This window comes from Athene cunicularia, assembly GCF_003259725.1.
Source record: "Athene cunicularia isolate RWA chromosome 1 unlocalized genomic scaffold, athCun1 chr1_part1, whole genome shotgun sequence".
NCBI lineage: Eukaryota > Metazoa > Chordata > Aves > Strigiformes > Strigidae > Athene > Athene cunicularia.
This window is the reverse complement of record NW_020799091.1, coordinates 5,990,990-6,009,009: the sequence shown is the minus strand read 5'-3', so window position 1 is coordinate 6,009,009 and position 18,020 is coordinate 5,990,990. Positions and strand designations below refer to the sequence as shown.

Genomic DNA, 18,020 nt, shown 5'->3' with positions numbered 1-18,020 from the left:
GCAGAGCCAAGAATAGAAGAAATCAGAGCTTTAATCTCCTTGAGGCAAGGGTTAACATTTTATAGAGTAAACTGCCACACATCACTGCTTAGCTCAGTCAGTTCAAAGGATACAATAAAAACAAATATTGTTTTACTCACAGTAAGTCGCACGACAATCAATGGCTCTACAGCTTTTGAGTATCTAATTGAAGTCCTTGAAAAATCAAATGGATGTACAGCAGGACAGGTTACTACTCCATCATAGGATGAAGATAGGACAATGTCACTGATTTCATGGATTTTCAAATACATTGCAAAGCTTTCTAGAGAAGAGGACCAGTTTATTTTGAAAACGATACACTGCATCTCTAGAAATTGGAACAGCAGACTGCAAATTAAAGCTGTTATCAGTTTTTAATTTATTTTTTTTTAAGATAAATAAGTAGCTGTACAGTTCCACAAGACAGAAAAACAAACTAAAGCCAAACAAAAACCCGACATCCAAGGGCTACACCAGGTATTTTCTGATTTCATTACTGTTTATCCCTGCTTGTCTTTTCAAATAGAAGGAAAACATCCTACAGAAGAGATTTTAGGAGGAAAACCCAGACCTTAAGCTCCCCATTAAGAAGTTTGTACCAAACTTCGGAATCCAACAAAAATCTCAACTGAAATCAGTAGAAGGTTAATCTAAACTAGAAATATTTCCCCAATTTCATATTTCTCCCTCCATGCAATGCCCACTGAAGACCTCCTTATCTCTATTCATATGAGGCTTTCTGAGGAGTTTGAGACCAGTACGGATATCTTGTTTCTAAGTAAGTCAAAGCCTCTCTTGGTAAGTGAGGGGAAAAAAAAAGCCCACTTTTTAGCTTTATTCCTAAAGTCTCAAAATATCAAGACTTGTGAATTGAAAGAGCTGGGTAGCCTAAACAGAGATCTCTCTTCAATTCTCACCTGAAATGACATGAGAGCCAAAACGAAAGAAGGAATGGTCAACTAAGACCCATAGGACAAGCTTTCCTGTCTTTCCTTGGTTCAACCATGTATGTGACAAAGAGATGGACAGTCCTTTTCCAGAAGCATTCCCAGCACAAAATAAGAAGCAGCTCAACTGAGTTTTGCCCTGAGGTTCTCAGGGCTGGAAGTTCTCAAAATAGAGGATTATTTAAAAGGTAGATATTCAGAAAAAAAAAAAAAAAAAAAAAAAAAAAAAAAAAAAAAAAAAAAAAAAAAAAAAAAAAAAACAACCCAAAAACCAGGTACAATTACAGAGCTCCTTAAAAATTCACAGCTTTTTCAGATTTTCAAAGTGCATTTGTTCTAAGATGTGTTTTCTGTTGTGGGATTGCACCTGAAACTGATCTTTGCAGACGCAGTCGAGCACAACGGTGCCTTTGGGAGCAGGGAATAGCAGTAAACCGACAGGTCTCTAAGCAGGCTACATTCTTCTTAGGGGTCAAGGGAGAGCTCAGCAGCAAGCTGCTAAATGGTTGTTTGTATCAGCTCTGCAGGCAAGGCCAACATGTTGTCTGGAGCCAAAGAAGCAATGAAAACAGCTGTAGTTGGTAACAGAGCCAGAAGGCCACCACCACAAACCTGCCAAGTGCTCAGGTGTCTCTTCCCATGTTGATGGTGTTTAATATTTAGTGATAACAGATTGAAAAAAAAAAAAAAAAAAAAAGTGCTTTGCACTCTTGGGATCTCACCTGCTGACCCATACATATCATAGATGCCTACAAGGTCTTTATCTTTTGGGAATGGCACTGTAACTTTAAACACCACTTTACAGGCATGTGTCAGATGTAGAATTGTTTTGCTTGCACAGTGTAGGCTCAAGAACATTATTACAAAGGGGGAAAATTCACTTCATTTTCAAAGCTTCACACACAGAAAATGTAATTTGCAGAGTAACAAGTTCAAAAACTATACAGGTCTTTCTAGTTTTCAGCACCTTCTCTTTTGTCCTGCTACAGCTTCATTATTTTCTTATTCTTTGCAGTACACACCAGTCTTTTTGGATGAAAAGAAACCATTCCATATTAGTCACAGCAGAAAAATGAATTTTGCCTTGCAGTTGGTGAATGCAGATTATCAGAACTTTTTATTCACATGCAGAAAATAACAATATAATAGATAAGAAACATCAAATAAATGCCGTGTTTACTCTAATTTCTCACTTTTGCCTGATTCGACTTGTACTCAAAAAAGCCATCTAATGCATGACTACATTAGTCCTCTTTGGTAAATTTTTGTGCCAAAACTTGTTGACCATATGTCCATCAAAAGTCCAACAGATACCAGTGGATCACATGTAGTGTTGCACTTTATAGTCATTTGATTCTTTGTGGAGCTTTTTTCAAGCTAATCTAAGCATGATAGGCAAAGAAAGAGAAGCCAGTCTTCTGAGGCCTTGTACACTTTAGAAAGGCAGCAGTATTTTCAGACCAAATAAGCAAATTGCTTTAGGTACCAACTCTGACTGAGGTCTGAGAAAATTTTGCATGTAAGCATCTCAAGAAGAAGCCATAACCCTAATTTCTGAAGCTAAGCTACACCAAAGGATAGACATCCTCTTAAGTGCTGTGTTTGAGGCTTTAAATCAGTCTACGTGGTTTAGCCAAATCTGGAATTACTAATATGGAGGTATTTCAATGTGATACGCTTTATCAGACTTACTTTGGTCTCTGCATCAGCTTCTCACCGTCTAAGTAGAGGAATAAATAGGTAGAAATTCAGAGCAGAATCTACCCCTTTTCCCCTTCTTGGATTATTTTAATTTTAGTTGTTCTTAATTCAAGAAGATAGAAAGTTAAAACCTTCTTAAGAAAGAAATACTTTAAATACATTGGCAGGATTTAACTTATTAGAGGTTTTGACAACAAATCATGTTATTATTTTCTGCATCATTCAAAGTCCTGTTTGACTTCTCATCTTGCATAAGAAATTTCAGGGACATGTCAATGTGCATTTTCTATATAAGGCAAATAGACCTCTGTATCACAAACATTTTTGACACTTTCAAATGTAGCTTTAGAGTCTTAAACAGACATTCCACTTCTCCCACCCACGCACCACCTCACCCAAGGCCTACAGTCACCAAATTTTCAGAATTTAAGAGTGGGAGTATTGCTAATGTAGCAGGTAGGTGCAGAGCTTGGTGACCTGTTTGTGCATGTGTACATATATGTGAAAGGTTATGGACACATTTCCCTATTCCTGTCTGCCATTTACTCTAGAAATGCCCTGTTAACTTCATTCCCCTTCTCAGTCACATCCACTGACCTGGGGTCTAACGGTGAATTTTAATTGAGAGCCAGCAACAGCAAAGAAAGCACATATGCATATTTGAGAAGAAAAGCAAAGCAAAGTAGGAGATAAGGCATAGGGATGAATAAAGAAAGCACTGGAGCAAGAGAAGTACCCAGGGCCAGGTCCTTAGAAGGTGCTTAACTGCCACCAAAAGCCAAGGGTGCTGGTACCTCAGTATCTTGAGGATCTCGACCTTGAAGTCTCACACACTCTACCTGAACTTTCTTAACTAATAGAGAAAAAGGTGAAATCCTACCCCTGTAACAGCAGCCCCCACCATCCCAGCCCCTGGACACTCCTAATTTTATCAAAAGTGACTAAATCAACTCTCTCCACATCTGCTATTGGATCAACGGAAGAACAGGGAGTAACGCTCAGTGTTTTGAACACTGATTACATTTTCTAGATTTCCTTCTCTTTTAGCTGAAGAGATATTTCACCTGGCGGCACTGCTTAAAACCAGAGCCATTCCTTCTGCAAAGTGAGGTGTACAGCTGCATGCTAAATCACCTCTCATTTCTCCTGCTTTCAGTGAAATTTGGATTAGGTGATTTATAGAGGTCCTTTCCAATCAACATTTCTATAATTCTGTGATAACTTTGTGCACATTCTCATAATGTGAGATGACCCGTTCCTATCTAGGCTCTTTTATGAATAAACTGAAGACAGTAGAAGAAAAACCATCAGACTGCAGAATAACTAATTCTCATTTAATAACAGAAACTTTATTAACTCACGGAGCCCTATGCTGTCCCTCCTGGTGAATAGAAATAGTCAAGAAATAGCCGGTGTTTGCACACAGAATGTGGATTAGTTTGAGAGCAGCTCTGTTTCTCTGGCTCAGCACACTGAACATTTTTATTCCAATTCCATGGGAAAGTAGATGTTGCTAACGCTCTGTGAAAAGGTGACGCAGTCCAGCACCAGTAAGAGATTTATACATTGGATCCATACAGATCAGGCAACTGTAGACAGCAAATTAAACCTCTGTTTTAGGAAGACAGCTCCAGCACAAGATGCAATAGCCTGAGGTTCAACTCCCAGCCCTGTGAGGGAGAAAATGCTCCTCTGTCCTACAGCTGTACCTGACCCAAGGAAGCAAGTGTGAAGCTCAGTGGCCCTACAACAACACATTTGTAATACAAAAGCTCCTTCTTCATAACTAGATCTTGCATTCCTCTGAAAGTTTGTCTCACAAAGTCTCACCTTCCTCTGTCTCTGCTAGCTTCCAACATCTTTACAGGCCTTGAACTTCAAGACACTGGAAAGACATGCCCTTAACGCTGGAAAATTAAAGACCCGCATGCCTGGAACTCACATGGGGTTGATGCATATAGTAAAGAGTGCAAAACACCAGGGCTTTAAGGGAGGAGGTGCAACAGGCCCATCTGTAATACGGACATACACACAAAATTAGATCCGCAAGTGCATTTTCTAGGTCATCTTCTTCTCCCTCCTCTGCTCTCCCCCTGCTCCCCTGAGTTTTCTTAATTGTTCTGGGAAGGAATATATGTTTCAAAATGTATCGCCAAACTTTGTCTTATGAAAACATATTGTCCTGGTTATTTTATATCCCAAACTACTGTGTATGGAATATTAGTCTTCCATTAACTTTGCCAGTGCAAAAATGTACTACACTTTCTTATGCTGTCAAGTGTTTAGCTCCTACCCAGCTAATTTATTGTCTTACTTAAGCCAAGGACCAGACATCCAAATGCAAACACTAACACAGGAAAGGGAATGTAATGAGTAGGAAAAGTATAAATTTTATTTATGATATAGGTACAGTGCAAAACACTGTTACAAACACTGCTGAAAAGACCTTCAGTCTCAGCTCTGCAGACTGTTGTGTCCTGGATTTGATGGCACTCTATGGCACTTTGCTTAATTTATCGTAGACTGCAGAATCTGGGATTTAGTGTGTAGTTTAAGACAGCCATATAGCCTCCTGGACCGGGCTGAATGTCCCTCCTAGCGATCAGTCCAACCAGAATTCCTGAACAGTCATAAAATTTGTGTGATGCAGTTACTGATTTTCCTCCTTGAACCAGGTTTATGTTCATCTGCTTGTCTGCTTCCTGCCTCCGTGTATCATCCTATGACTATTTTTAAACAATCTTTGCAAAATAAAAACTCAAATAATCAGAGCCCTGGAAAGTGTTTCTTCCCTACAGCAACTTTATATAATAAATTAGATGATAGTAGCACTACTTGGACGGGTGGAGATAAGAGCCTGTCAGCACTTTCTTTTCAAACCCCTTTTGTTAGGGACTTGCAATTCAACCCTAACAATTTGCTATAGGCAAAAATTGGCAGTGAAAGCTCAGACCTGGAGGAAAAACTTTAAGAAAAGATGAAAATAGTATTTCAAGGTATACTGAAATAAATACTGTGGGGAGAGGGCTGGACAGAAGAAAAAAAAAAAAAAAAAAAAAAAAAAAAAAGGAGTAAATGCTTTGATTTTCAGTAATATCATTCCGTTTTCACTTATATCCCCTATCTTAGCCTCACCATGGATTTATGTTAGGCCTTAAAACTAATGGTACATTGTACTTACACTATTCATTTCATTTCAGTGCTACGTACATGCAATAATTATTAACTCTCAATACTCCTCTGAGACGGGTATTATCAAGTTGATTTTCTAGAAAGAGATGAAGGCAAAATTTGCCAAAAGAGGAACTCTATGGAAGAGCCAGGAATAAAAATAAGGAGTTCCTGTTCCCTGTCCTAAATCAAGGCCACAGACCACTCTCTGGCAATGACTGTTTCTCAATGTTTTCCTGTTATGGAACTCTGTATTAATACAGACTGGGATATCCCCAGGATACATGAGAATTTCAGGGTATCTCACTGCCAGCTGGCAATACCTCTCACAAATAGTCTAAGTGTCAGGACTAACATACCTTAAAACCATATTTTAACAAGTGGTCATTATAATCTATATACCAGTCTTACAAGGTGGTAGATAAGCATGCACCACTAATTTAAATGCCTTTATAGGTATGTAACCTTTCAATTCACTGAGTTTAAACTCCTCTCTGAGTTGCAGGATCTGTAGTTAATAAAGTGTAAGTGGATATAGCTAAGCTGGTGGGAAGTATTCGAGGGTGGAGTATTCCCGTGTGCTGGACACAGGGTCGCTTGCCTTTTCCTAAGTCCAAGGCAAGTTTCTTACAGATTTGAGCCTGGAGTTCTAACACAATATACCTGGGTATATTCTAGGTGGACTGTCACAGGTGTGGTAGTGGTAGGTCCAGAAGAACCAAGCTTGACAGAGCTATTACAGTCTCTGCCCTATTTGTTAGAGTTTTCGAGCTCCTAGTTGTGGAATCGTGAGCAAGACCCTTATACTACATCTACTCTGCTAAATACATCCATTTTTTAGCATGATCCTTGGTTCCCAGGCCAAGTGGTTGAGAGAGGCTTGTGTCTATGTTGCTACTAAAGTGGCATTTTTATTAAATGAAACTGAGGAGATCTGTTGCAGGCTTTCAAATATCATGTAAAGGCAAGGGGCAGAGGTGGGAGGTGTTTGATGATATAGCCCAGAGGATTGGCTGCAGACTGCAGTCTCATCCATGATCTCACTTGGAAAGAGTCCCTGGAGTGAACAATCCTTCAAGCCATGCCTATGAGATGTCTTGAAAGAGCTTGGGAGCACTCCAAAATACAGCCAAGGAACAAATCTAACAATTTTGCAATATTGACTATCAGGAGTCAAGTACCTGAGGATACTCATTAGCCTTCTTTTACTCGGCAGCCTGGTGTACCCTAAGACATCTGCAGCTGGACCACGGTCTGTAGTTACGGGTCTGTTTCCCTAAGGGATGAGCTCACATCTTGCAAAGAAAGTGACCTTGTATGTATTTACGTTGCCTTCTACAGGCACCTATGTGTTGACATGGGCTCTGTACCATACTTGCCATAGCTACAGAGCCTCCAGGTGATTCATTGTGTGGACTTCAGTGCTGACACCAGCTTACATCTTTCTGAAATTTGTATTTGGCATGTTCTGTCTTAATTACACTGAACAGCTGTGAGCATCTCCTAAAGGAAATCTCCCCAAAATGATGTGTCAGGATTCTCAGAATCAAGGTTTCTGAAATGTCAGTTTAAAGGAAAATTGAAAAACAAAAATTTTCAGTTTCACTGAGAGTCAGACATTTTCCCAGAGCGCCAGCTTTTTGGTCATGTACAACATGGTGGGGATCGTTTGGGTTCATGGGTGCAATTCCTTATTGAATCTGGGTGAAGAGGGCCATTTTTACCTTACATATTCATAACAATACTCTCAATACACTCAATAGCCAAGTGACTCAAAAGAATAGCCCAAACTGCCTTAATACTTCATCAGATTATTCTGTGCCATCTCTCCTGGGATTACAGATCATTAACTTCTACAGGGAGTCACACGAATGCCCATCGGGAATCTTTCTTCCCATTCAGGTTTCTATTGCATTCAACACAACCCCCAAGTAGATTCTCTTGAAAAATCCTGTCCTTAATGTTTATTAATATTATATCAAATCCTTAAAGCTGAAGCAAATATACTCAGAAAAGTTAAAGTAATAAATACCTATATTTTAATAGTGAGACTATTTCCGACTGATACCTTGGAAACATAAAAGGTACTTTACAAAGATTATGAGAACTGTTCAGTGACAGTTTTCAGTTTTATTGCTATTATCACTTAAACATATTTATATAACACTTCTTTATCACCGTTCTCTTCTATGACATCTTTCACAGTTGAGTGTCTATATATAGCCTTCTCTTAGTCAATAATCAGTTTGTAAAATCAAGCAGCTCGTGTAAGTGTGCATCAAGTCATTCCAGTATTTATATATTTCTACTTGAAAGTACCTTATTTTATGCAGTTATTAAGTATAATTGAAAGCAAAAATGTATTTTTAAAAAATGGAGTGTTTGAGCAAATTCTGAACTTCCCCTTCAAAATACTCAGTAACCCTTAGCTATATGCCTCCTGCCCTACTTTTTCCACGGGTGCACTTTATTGTCATATTTCTAATACAGTGGGTGAGAATCTCGACAATGAACTCTGTTTTATTACTAACTTTAAAAAGAAATCCATTTCACACCATAAGGCTATATGTTCAAAGGTACAGTACAGAACGTATTCGTAGCATTCTTCAGCTTCAGGTGAATTTTAAGTAATCAGACCCCACTGCTGCGCTACCAGTAAATATTCTTCTTGTGCTGACAGAAGCATGCACAGCAAGCATCGGGGTCATTCAGTCCTGTGTCCAGCCCCTGATGGCAGCTAGAAGCAGATATTCTGGAAAAATATGGAAAAAAGGCCAATGATTCGATATTATGTAGGGACTGAAGATCTCACCTACATCAGAAGTTTCTTTCAGTGTATACACTTTTCAAAAAACAAAACTTTATTTAAAAAGCCAACTTTTAGCATTGTTTTCTTAATTTAAACTGTCTGCACATTTTGTTACGGAGTAGTTTCTCAGGGAATCTCCTACCAGCCACCCATCTCCTTCACAGCGTACAGGGAGCTCGTGGGCAGGACAGTGGCAAAAAATGAGACGTGGTATTCTCACACAAGAAGAAATATTTTTAACATCTGATCTTGATGCTTTTAGAAAAATGCCTGGGCAATTGCCCGCCCAGACGTTGGCCAGTGCCAGTGAGTGACAGCTAGTGAGTGAGCTCACTCCAGACAAGACTGAAATGGTAACGCTTGTTTGCATTCCCTAACCAGTGACTTACCTCCTACGTGACTGAGGGGATGGCCCCATCATTTCAGAGGATAAATGAGCTAAGATTTTTTTTTCCCATTTTCAATCTACCCAGACCTCACCAGTGTTGCTTTCTCCTTTGCTCGCCTCCTCAGGACCCTTGCCCAGGCCACACCTTCTCATTCTATCCCCGAGCTGCTGTCTGCATCATCCTTCCTCATGCCTTTCCTCTACTTGCTCCACCTGGATCTTCCTGCTGCTGCCTCCTACCTCTCTTTAGGTTTCTGCCTTCCTTGTGTCTCCTGTAATACTGATTTCTGCAGCACCTACGCTGAGTTCAAGATAACACACTCAAGATCACTTACAAAGTCACAGTCTAATCTCTGATACCACAGTACTTCATCAGTGCAATGCTCCCCAGCAAGAAGTTCTGAAGAGTAGGATCCACTTTATAAACTTTTCAACACTGGGAGGAGCTCCTGGCAGGGTCCCAAGCCTTATAACTTGCTACTTTGGCCTCAGAAAAGTTCAGTTTGGTGGCCTTTGAGCACAAGTATAGTTCATCTTTTTCCACACGCACACACTGATGATGGGTGGGAGCTGCTGGAGAGGGCTTGTACTTGTTCTTAAGCCAAGAGTGTTAAAGTGTAGGGGGTTAAGCAATGCCTAACAGGAGAAAAAAAAAAAAAAAAAAAGATAGGGCCAGCTGAATTTGCTTGAGCTTACACCCCATGTCTAGCTTGCGTAGATGCTATGCCAAAGAAGAAAACTCTCCCTGCCTTGAGCAGTACACTGATGCACAAATCCTCTGTGACACAACTGATCATACTTGGAGCCTCTTGCCAGTGGCAATCCTTCATTTCTTCTGCAGTTCCTTCTATTGCTGAACATTTTTATTTTAACACTACAGTGGCCTAACACAAATAATATGTGGAAGTAAGTTTCTTAGCGCCACTGTCAAATGTTATGCATAGCAAGTGGCAGCAATGTTCCAGCTGACTTGCTCTGCTGATTGTCTATGAATAGGCAGTAAACTGTTTCAGAGAGTTCTGGAACCCTATACAATATATCAGTCTCTATAGATGGATCACAGAAGTCAGAATGACCAGGAATTTTTACATCTGTCCAGTTCTGGCCCCCCAAAAATCAGAACTGAAATATGACAGTGGAGTCAGAGGTTATGTTCACATCAGCAAGAGGCAGGAATGGATCCACAGTACGAAGAACTTGGTAAGAAGGACTCAAATGCAACATTACACATATGTTTTGTGTTTTGCTTTGAAATAGTGCTAATCTGTTTTTATAAACTGAATACCCATCAGATTTTGCAGACTACTTGGTGCGTTTCTGGTGTGTATCCTTCTGTAATGCAAACCAAAGATACACAGAGGCTGGGAGATAAAAATTTTAAAAGTTCATTTATAATTTGAATTAATATTCTATCTACTTTCATCCAGAAAGCACCTCTGACTGTCCCATGAAATGTAAAATCCCACTTGAGTTCATGGGGATCAAGAAGCTAAAGCATGCAAGGTTTTGAGCATGGTGTACTGTGTATCATACTTAGTTGGAGAAGTATTTTCCTGTCGTCTCAAATTACTGTTTCTTACAATAACCAGGCCTAGATTATAACAACATAGAGACTATTCTCAGCCAAGAACTGTGACACACCAGAGTTTGTTCAAGAGACTAATACCGCCAGTACACCAAACTAGTAGTTTTCTAGTAGTTTGATCATGATAAAAATAATAAATATAAATGTCAAGACATTCAGTAATGCTCCCATTTGTTTTAATAAAAAACCCCTTCTGTATTGCAACAGTTTTGCAAAACATAGAAGTTTTGGCAGCTGAAGAAACAAGTGGGTTTACTTTCATGCTCACCTTGCATAGTGGAATAGGTCACTATTTGGCTATTTCAGCTAAAACAAAGAAATAGTATGAAAAAAATACCAAAATCAGCTATTGTGCTGGAGGACTGGTTGTGATAAATGTGCAAGGAGGAAAGAAAGGAGACAGGAAAGAGAGGAAGGTATATTTTATCCCTTTTCTAAAAAGCCCAACTTTTAAATTATGCTAGGACAGATACAAAAATAAATCTAAATCGAAAGGAAAGTAGGATTTATCAAAATACCTGGTCAAGGTCAAGAAACAGGAAAGTCGCTCATCTTTCAATGGAATCTCTTCAATATCTATTTTCAATATATAGAAGTAAAGGAATAAGACAGAAAAACACTTCCATGTGAGTGTCAGAATTGTGACTGAAATGTAATTTAAGAAACATCTCAGGCAATCTGAAATCCCTTCCTTGCACTCCTAATAAAAGCAAAATGAACAGGATATTAAGAGACGGAAGATCACTCTTTGCAATACTGAACGAACTATTAAAGGGCCCAATTCAGCAAAGTGAGTAAGCACACACTGACATTTAAGCATGCTTTTAAGTCTCATCATCTTCAGTGAGAACCTGATACATGCCTTGGCACTCGTCTCGATGGAGATCTGTGAGCGCAGGTCTTTCTTACACACAAACTGTCCTTTAATCCACAGACACAAATCTGCCCAGTAGCTCTGGAGCAACTCTAGGACTCAGGGGATACACATTCACATCCCAGCACTGCGAGATTATGGACAAGACAGTTCTGGAAAACACCTCCCAGCACCTCAGTACCATATTTTAAAACCTGCTTATCCCCTCTCTGCTTCGGCTCTGTACCTCTGTGATGGAAACACTGGTACTTCCATACCAGAAATGGGAGAAGTGGTTAGAAATGTTAAAGTGGGTTGCAATAGTAGCACTTCAGGTAGACACTGCCCTGCCTTTCAAATTAACCTGTTCTGAATTCTTTGCAATTTCAAGGTCAAGGATCATAAAACTGGACATCATTGAAAGTAAAGGTCCAGGACGAGGTCAACTATCAAAGTCCAGGAAATCAAGCTGAAAAGGAAAGCTTCCCACAGGCGCAGTTAAGACTCCTCCACTGCCTTCTTTGCAACATATGGTGTAGTAAGACATACACACCCTCTTCCTGCCCCCCCAAATTAACTCCCTGGCACCACCTGTTAGGAGTGAGCAGACTGTAAAATTATTGCATTGGGAACAGATAAAAATGGGTGTGATGGTTCTGATGTGGTACATTTCTCTCACTCGCTTCTGTGCTCATAGGAAAAGAAGACAGTATTTGGCACAAAATTAAAAGTAAAAACTGTAAATCAAGAGTGTGAGCAATATTGCATTCCTGTAACTTGCACTGTCCTTTTGAAAGGAGCTAATGAATAAACTGACCTGGTTGTTTTATCACTTGAAGATATTTGCTTGAACTTCAAATTCCTTCGTTGTCTGTCTATTCCACTATCTATAGTTTAAAACTCTCCCTCTATTCTGAGGACCTATTTTCTCCTGTCACCCAGAATATAAAGTGTCATTCCAGTATATTACTCTCCTTCCCAAGTTCAAGAAACACATGATTGTAGAAGTCATAATATTATGAGAATGCTTAGATCCATGATTTCATGTCATGTAACTCAAAGATTTCCTAAAAAGAAACATCCTCACTTCTTGTTCAGACTTCTTTGCTTGTTAACAATGTGTCTGCACCCATAAATCTAGAAACACAAACTAATGCATCCAAAGCAAGAAGTCATGCATTTAGATATGGGCTGCAGAACAAATGGAAATGAGAAAAAGGCATTTGAAGTGAGGTGATACACTGGTATGTATACAGAATATCTCATGTGTGCTTGATAGTGGTATCAAAGGGTACTAATCTGACATGCTGAACCCGTCCAAGATAACTCAGTTTGCTCGTGCTCCTTCTCATCTTTCTGAAAGTGATTACTATCCCACACATCCACTTTTCATTTGAGAAGTAGTTCATACACCACCACAAGAAGATAAAACATTGACTGTGACTAACTTAATGAGCCTGAAGCGCTAAAGAAAGAGGAGGAAAAAAAAGTTTGGAATTTATGATTTTTATTCTCTTGCTTCTTCCTAACAGGATCTGAAAATCATGAAAGAACTTAAGTGCATCAAAGAATATCCTTTGAAAATCATGCTTACAGGCAGGAATACAAATTGGATACTAGTCCCTAGGCCGCTGGCCTACCTTTGTAGTGGGGTGGCTTGCATTTGATTTCCCCTGACTACCAATTCACCTTTATTAATTAGAATTTAACACTTGAAAACAAGAGGGTTTAAGTTTTTTAAGTCGAAATAAAAATTAAATATGAATTGTCCTTATGAAAAAGATGCAAATTAAAAGAGCTTTTAAACTGTTAAAACTCTTGATGCTATTTATATCACCAGTGGCATCATGACACAGCAGTTAAATTATAACCCTTTCGCTAATAGAACATATTTTTGCTTATTTAAAACTGAAGAACGGAATAAGAAACTTTAGTTCAGGAAAGACTCAAGCAACCAGAGATGTAGGCAAGCCACAGTTTGAGGAAAAGGAAAAGGTAGACAGATAATTTGTAAACGTTTGACTGTAACCTAGTTTGAGTTTATTATATGAAGCAGTGGATGATCTGTCATTAACCTCTAGCTGAACTACGTTTAGGGAGCACTGGGCCATCTATAAACTATTTCATAAAGTTACTTTATTTTATTTAGACTAGTCCGTCACATAGGAACTCAGTAAATTATACTGTGTTTCCTAGTTTTTTGACTGTACAACTAAAATTTGCTTTTGTAGCTTAGCCATTTTTGAAGATTCTAAAAAGTTACATGGATTATTTAAAAATAATTACTATCACTACCATTTTTTATATAACTGGTCATTTCCTACTCTATTTAAACATACAGGAACAGTTTTAATATCATCTAGTATTTAAGGATAGCAAGGAAAAGGAATGGGACAAAATCTGTAACCCCCCTGTAAAAGCATCATGATTGATCCAGGGATCCAAGAACCAAACTCTTTTACCCAAAGATGATAAGTTTTATAAACATGCCATCACTTTGATATTATTTCAGTAAAATAGCAAACAACATTTGTATTACTCTAATGTCAAGTCAGGCTGTATATGAAGAAAAATACAGTCCAATCCAACACCTTTGTTTTAAAAAAATGGGGTGGGATTGCATTACACGGCCAGAAAAGAAACTTCTCTGGCTAACTGCGCCACCTTTTGATTTAAATTTAAAAGAGAAATTAATGATTGTCTAGTCCCTAGAAGAAAACAGTTATTTAAAGATATTCTTGTAGACTTAAAAATGGGTTCAGGAGCTTACTTTATTTCTTACAGAGAAGTGCAGGGCTGTATACTTTAGCATTGCTCTTATGTTTAAAAGCCATTTCAGCAATCTAAATGGAAAAAATATATTCAGTCTTGCTGGTTTGTGTTTCTGTAATAACAGTATACACATCAAAATCAATAAAGCCAGGCAAACGGCAGAGTAGTGGTTTAGTAATCTTAGCACTGTTAGCTAAGTATACAATCAACTCTAAAACAAATGCTTCATAATCCGTTAGATTCTCCTATGTAAATCTATACTTGTACAACCTGGGAAATAAGAAAGCTTTACTTGTGAATTTTTTTCCTAACATTTAAAACGTATCGGCTGTAAGCCCTAATTTATAGTCAACATATCGCAATTTGCACTGAAATCTCTAGTCAGACATGAAATTAAATAGCACAGATATTCAAAGGAGCTACAGCATGCATTTAAATACATTAACCACATCCTACCTTGCATCCAAACATCAACGATAAAGTGTTGTTGGTGCATGCAACTTTGCAGTGGCAAATCATTGGTGTAAAGCAGTCAGGATTTTTAACAATAGGGCACATTCCTTTAGTGCTGCAGTAGTGGCAGCCTACTGAAGGCTAAAAACAAGTAGCTAATACAGCACATGGAGTGGCAACATATGCTGCTCAACAGCTAGCTTTTCTCTTGCTGGTCGGAAGCAGCCTGCTTGAATCTCTACCTGTGTCCCATTCAGCCATCCCCTTCTTTGTTGATGAATCAACGATGCAGCATCGATCACGAATCTCAGGATTTCCCTTCCTCTGGGAAATTAGTTTTTACATCGGAAAAAAAAAAAGAAAAAAAAAAAAGAAAAAAGAGAAATGGAAATGAGGGGGACTAGCAGGTGTGGCAGTATTAGCATGTAAAAGGATGTAAACGCCTACTCATAACAATCACATAAGATTGTCATGCTAGCTGAAGTGGGCTGAAATTATTCCATCGGAAGAAAAATACTGCAGCTCCTGATTTGGTAAAAAGCCAGTGAGTTGCTGCAATACATAGTCATTGTGGGGAGAGAAGAGAAAAAAAAATTACTTATCTAAGAAGCCAGAATCCTCAGCCTTTATCAATATGCATTCCAGTAAGGATTCCCTTCCCAGCGCCTCCCCGAGAGAAAGAATCAAATCAGTCGCAACTCCGGAGGAGCGATGACCTTTGCTTTCCCCAAAAAGATGAATCTCAGTATGATACAAACTGTACTCAAAGCTGAAAATCCCAGATGCTGGGAGTTTGCAATCAGAGAAATACAAGTAACATTTATCCAATCCTGGCTTGCCACATGGGAGCTTTCTCCAGGCACAAATTTACAAATAGACAGGTTGAAGGATTGCAGGAGACACTGACTAAAGATATGAAGTTACACGGAAAATGCACCAGCATGAAGCTTAAAACTCAACCGTCTTTAAACTCTGCATTTGAGGCAAAGTAACTGACTCCAGCTAGTACTGTTATCCTATAACCTGCAAACGGCTTGCTGTATTCCAGAAATGCAATAATTAAAGAAGTTTGGGAACATAACGCCGGTTTGGATTCAGTTACAGCTGTCGCTGTTCCTTCAGTTAAAGCTACACCAGCTGAAAATGCATAATAAAGAATTTGGATGAGCAAACCGCTAGCTGTGCTTTTTAAGAGGATTATTTATATCAAAAGTTGGATGATTATATCCTCCAGTCTTAGGTTTGGTCATGGCAGGCACACAAATATCTAATGAAAAGGCTATGATATAGACAGCAAAGCGATGCCTCCAATGATTTCCCAGCTGATAGCAAGGTAAACCCGGCAGTTGTTTCCCTGTGACTTGACCCTGCTTTTTTTGCGACTCACTAAGCTCTGCCCATCAAATTAGAAACTCTTTCTAAAGAAATGAGAGCAGCTTGTCTCCCTGGCAATTGCAAGTGAGTTCTTAAGGCACAACTGAAACAATTTTCTGTAATAAACCCAAACTAGAAATTTGTTATACAACAGAACGGAGAAAACGGCAAATGGAGGTCTCTGTGCACAGCCAGGTCAAGCAGTATAGGGAGTAAGTGGTCCAGAATTTTTAAAAAGATCTGCCTGAGACTGCAGACCCAAATGTAGGAGACCTCATCTATTAAGATTTTATATTTATGTAAATATATATACATGCCTGTGTATTGCATGTATGTATAGATCTAAATCTTAAGTAACATTTCTTCAGTATAATTTAACCTTTCTTTTCAAAGTTCAAAAAAGGACCATTTTCTTAAACAGCTTTGTTCCTACTCTTTCTTTTGCATCATACAATAATTTTCTTTTTTATCCAACTTTTGTGCGTAGCTACATTTCAATTCGGTATAATTTTTTCTGATTATTGTTTCTTACTCTGTATTTTTGAACTTAGAGCTCACAAGAGCCCAAGCTCAGTACGATGACAGTAGTTTATAGATTGAAGTGACAGATAGAACTGCTCCACAGTTAGAGTTGCAACCCAGTTCCATTTCTGAGGACTTATTTTTGCAAATAACAGGCTCTTACAACCCCATGTCCTCAATTCACCCAGATCATACTTCTTTCCCTAACAGCCTGGACAGGAGCGTTACATGTCATGGGAGTTCACAACATGGATGCCAATCAATCAGCTATCAATAATCTAAGTTTGTCTGACCTGTTAGTCCAAAGTGACATCCCAGCAGCACTTCTTTCTGACTTGCTGTGCTAGTTATCACTAGAAGCAGTGACTGAGCCTGTTTAGATATGTACTATGGTGACAAACAGCAGCTGTAACATTGCTGAATCTTTGATCTGTTTATTCCTAGCTTGACTGTCTCGTTATTAAGCTATATATTATACAGATTTTCTTTCAAGTACTGTCTCTCGCATAACCAGCATTGGTGTAAATATAGAAAAGTGTAGTTTCCATGACAATACATTCCATAGTTACAGCCAGCAGCCACTATCATTAAAACATGAATCACAGTGCTACCTTAAGGTGTGAGCACACTACATCACTGGCCTTAGAAGCGTTAATTTGGGATGGGGGTGGCATGACAATATTTTTAGGAGACACTACTACAAAATGCCAGAAAACTGTGCTATTAAACTGTTTTAGCAGCTCTAATATCCACCCATCTTAGACATTTAAGTGATCAGTAACACTCTCAATCTGTCTTAATCATTAGCATGTCTAATATAAGAATATATCACAGCTGCACTTTTCAGTGTTTTAAACACAATGTCCTGATTTAAAACTGGACTCATAAAGTGTGATTGCTGATTAATATTCACAGGGCCTAATTAAAATCACCTGCATTAAATTCCAAATTCAGATTTCAAAGAAGGGAAGGAAAATCAGCCAGTTAGCCTCTTGGATCTTTTGGATCTGACTGCATTCAGCTGGCTCATGCTCTCAAAAGGGAGGGCCTATCTGTTCATTAAAATTCCCATTTCTTCCCCAGTCCCTGACACTATTGCAGATTTTCTACCAGAACAGGTTTCATCTGTGATTTCATTTCAGTGTTAAGATGCATCAAACATCAATCACCTGGCACAATCACAAGGCACGAAATACATCCCTTCACACTTAAAACTAATTGTTGCTTTCAAGTGAAAAACAGTTACCTGACGCACAGTCATCTGGGAAAAGATCAGAAAAGGAAGATTCATTTCAATGACAGATTGGTATAATAACTCATTGCAATTGGCCAAGACATTTATGTCAATTAAGTGACAACCACGTATAGAAAACTGCTATAAGAAAACATTGCTCAGAGATCCTCCTCTTTTTTTTTTTTTTTTT

The 18,020-nt window shown here is 38.7% G+C and overlaps 1 protein-coding gene across 18 annotated transcripts in view; it reads right to left on the bottom strand.

The window, feature by feature from the left end:
- The window catches only part of DLG2 (discs large MAGUK scaffold protein 2), a 1,035,190-nt gene that overhangs the window by 645,896 nt on the left and 371,274 nt on the right, over positions 1–18,020 (bottom strand). Inside the window, exon 1 of one of the 18 annotated variants that reach the window (XM_026841873.1) lies at positions 14,704–14,931. The exons of 16 other annotated variants lie outside the window; for them this stretch is intronic. In XM_026841873.1, coding sequence (XP_026697674.1) covers positions 14,704–14,805 — 102 coding nt within the window. In that variant the 5' untranslated portion in view covers positions 14,806–14,931. Of the gene's footprint in view, positions 1–14,703; positions 14,932–18,020 lie in introns of those variants that run through there. One more of the 18 variants, XM_026841900.1, reaches the window with a different exon arrangement.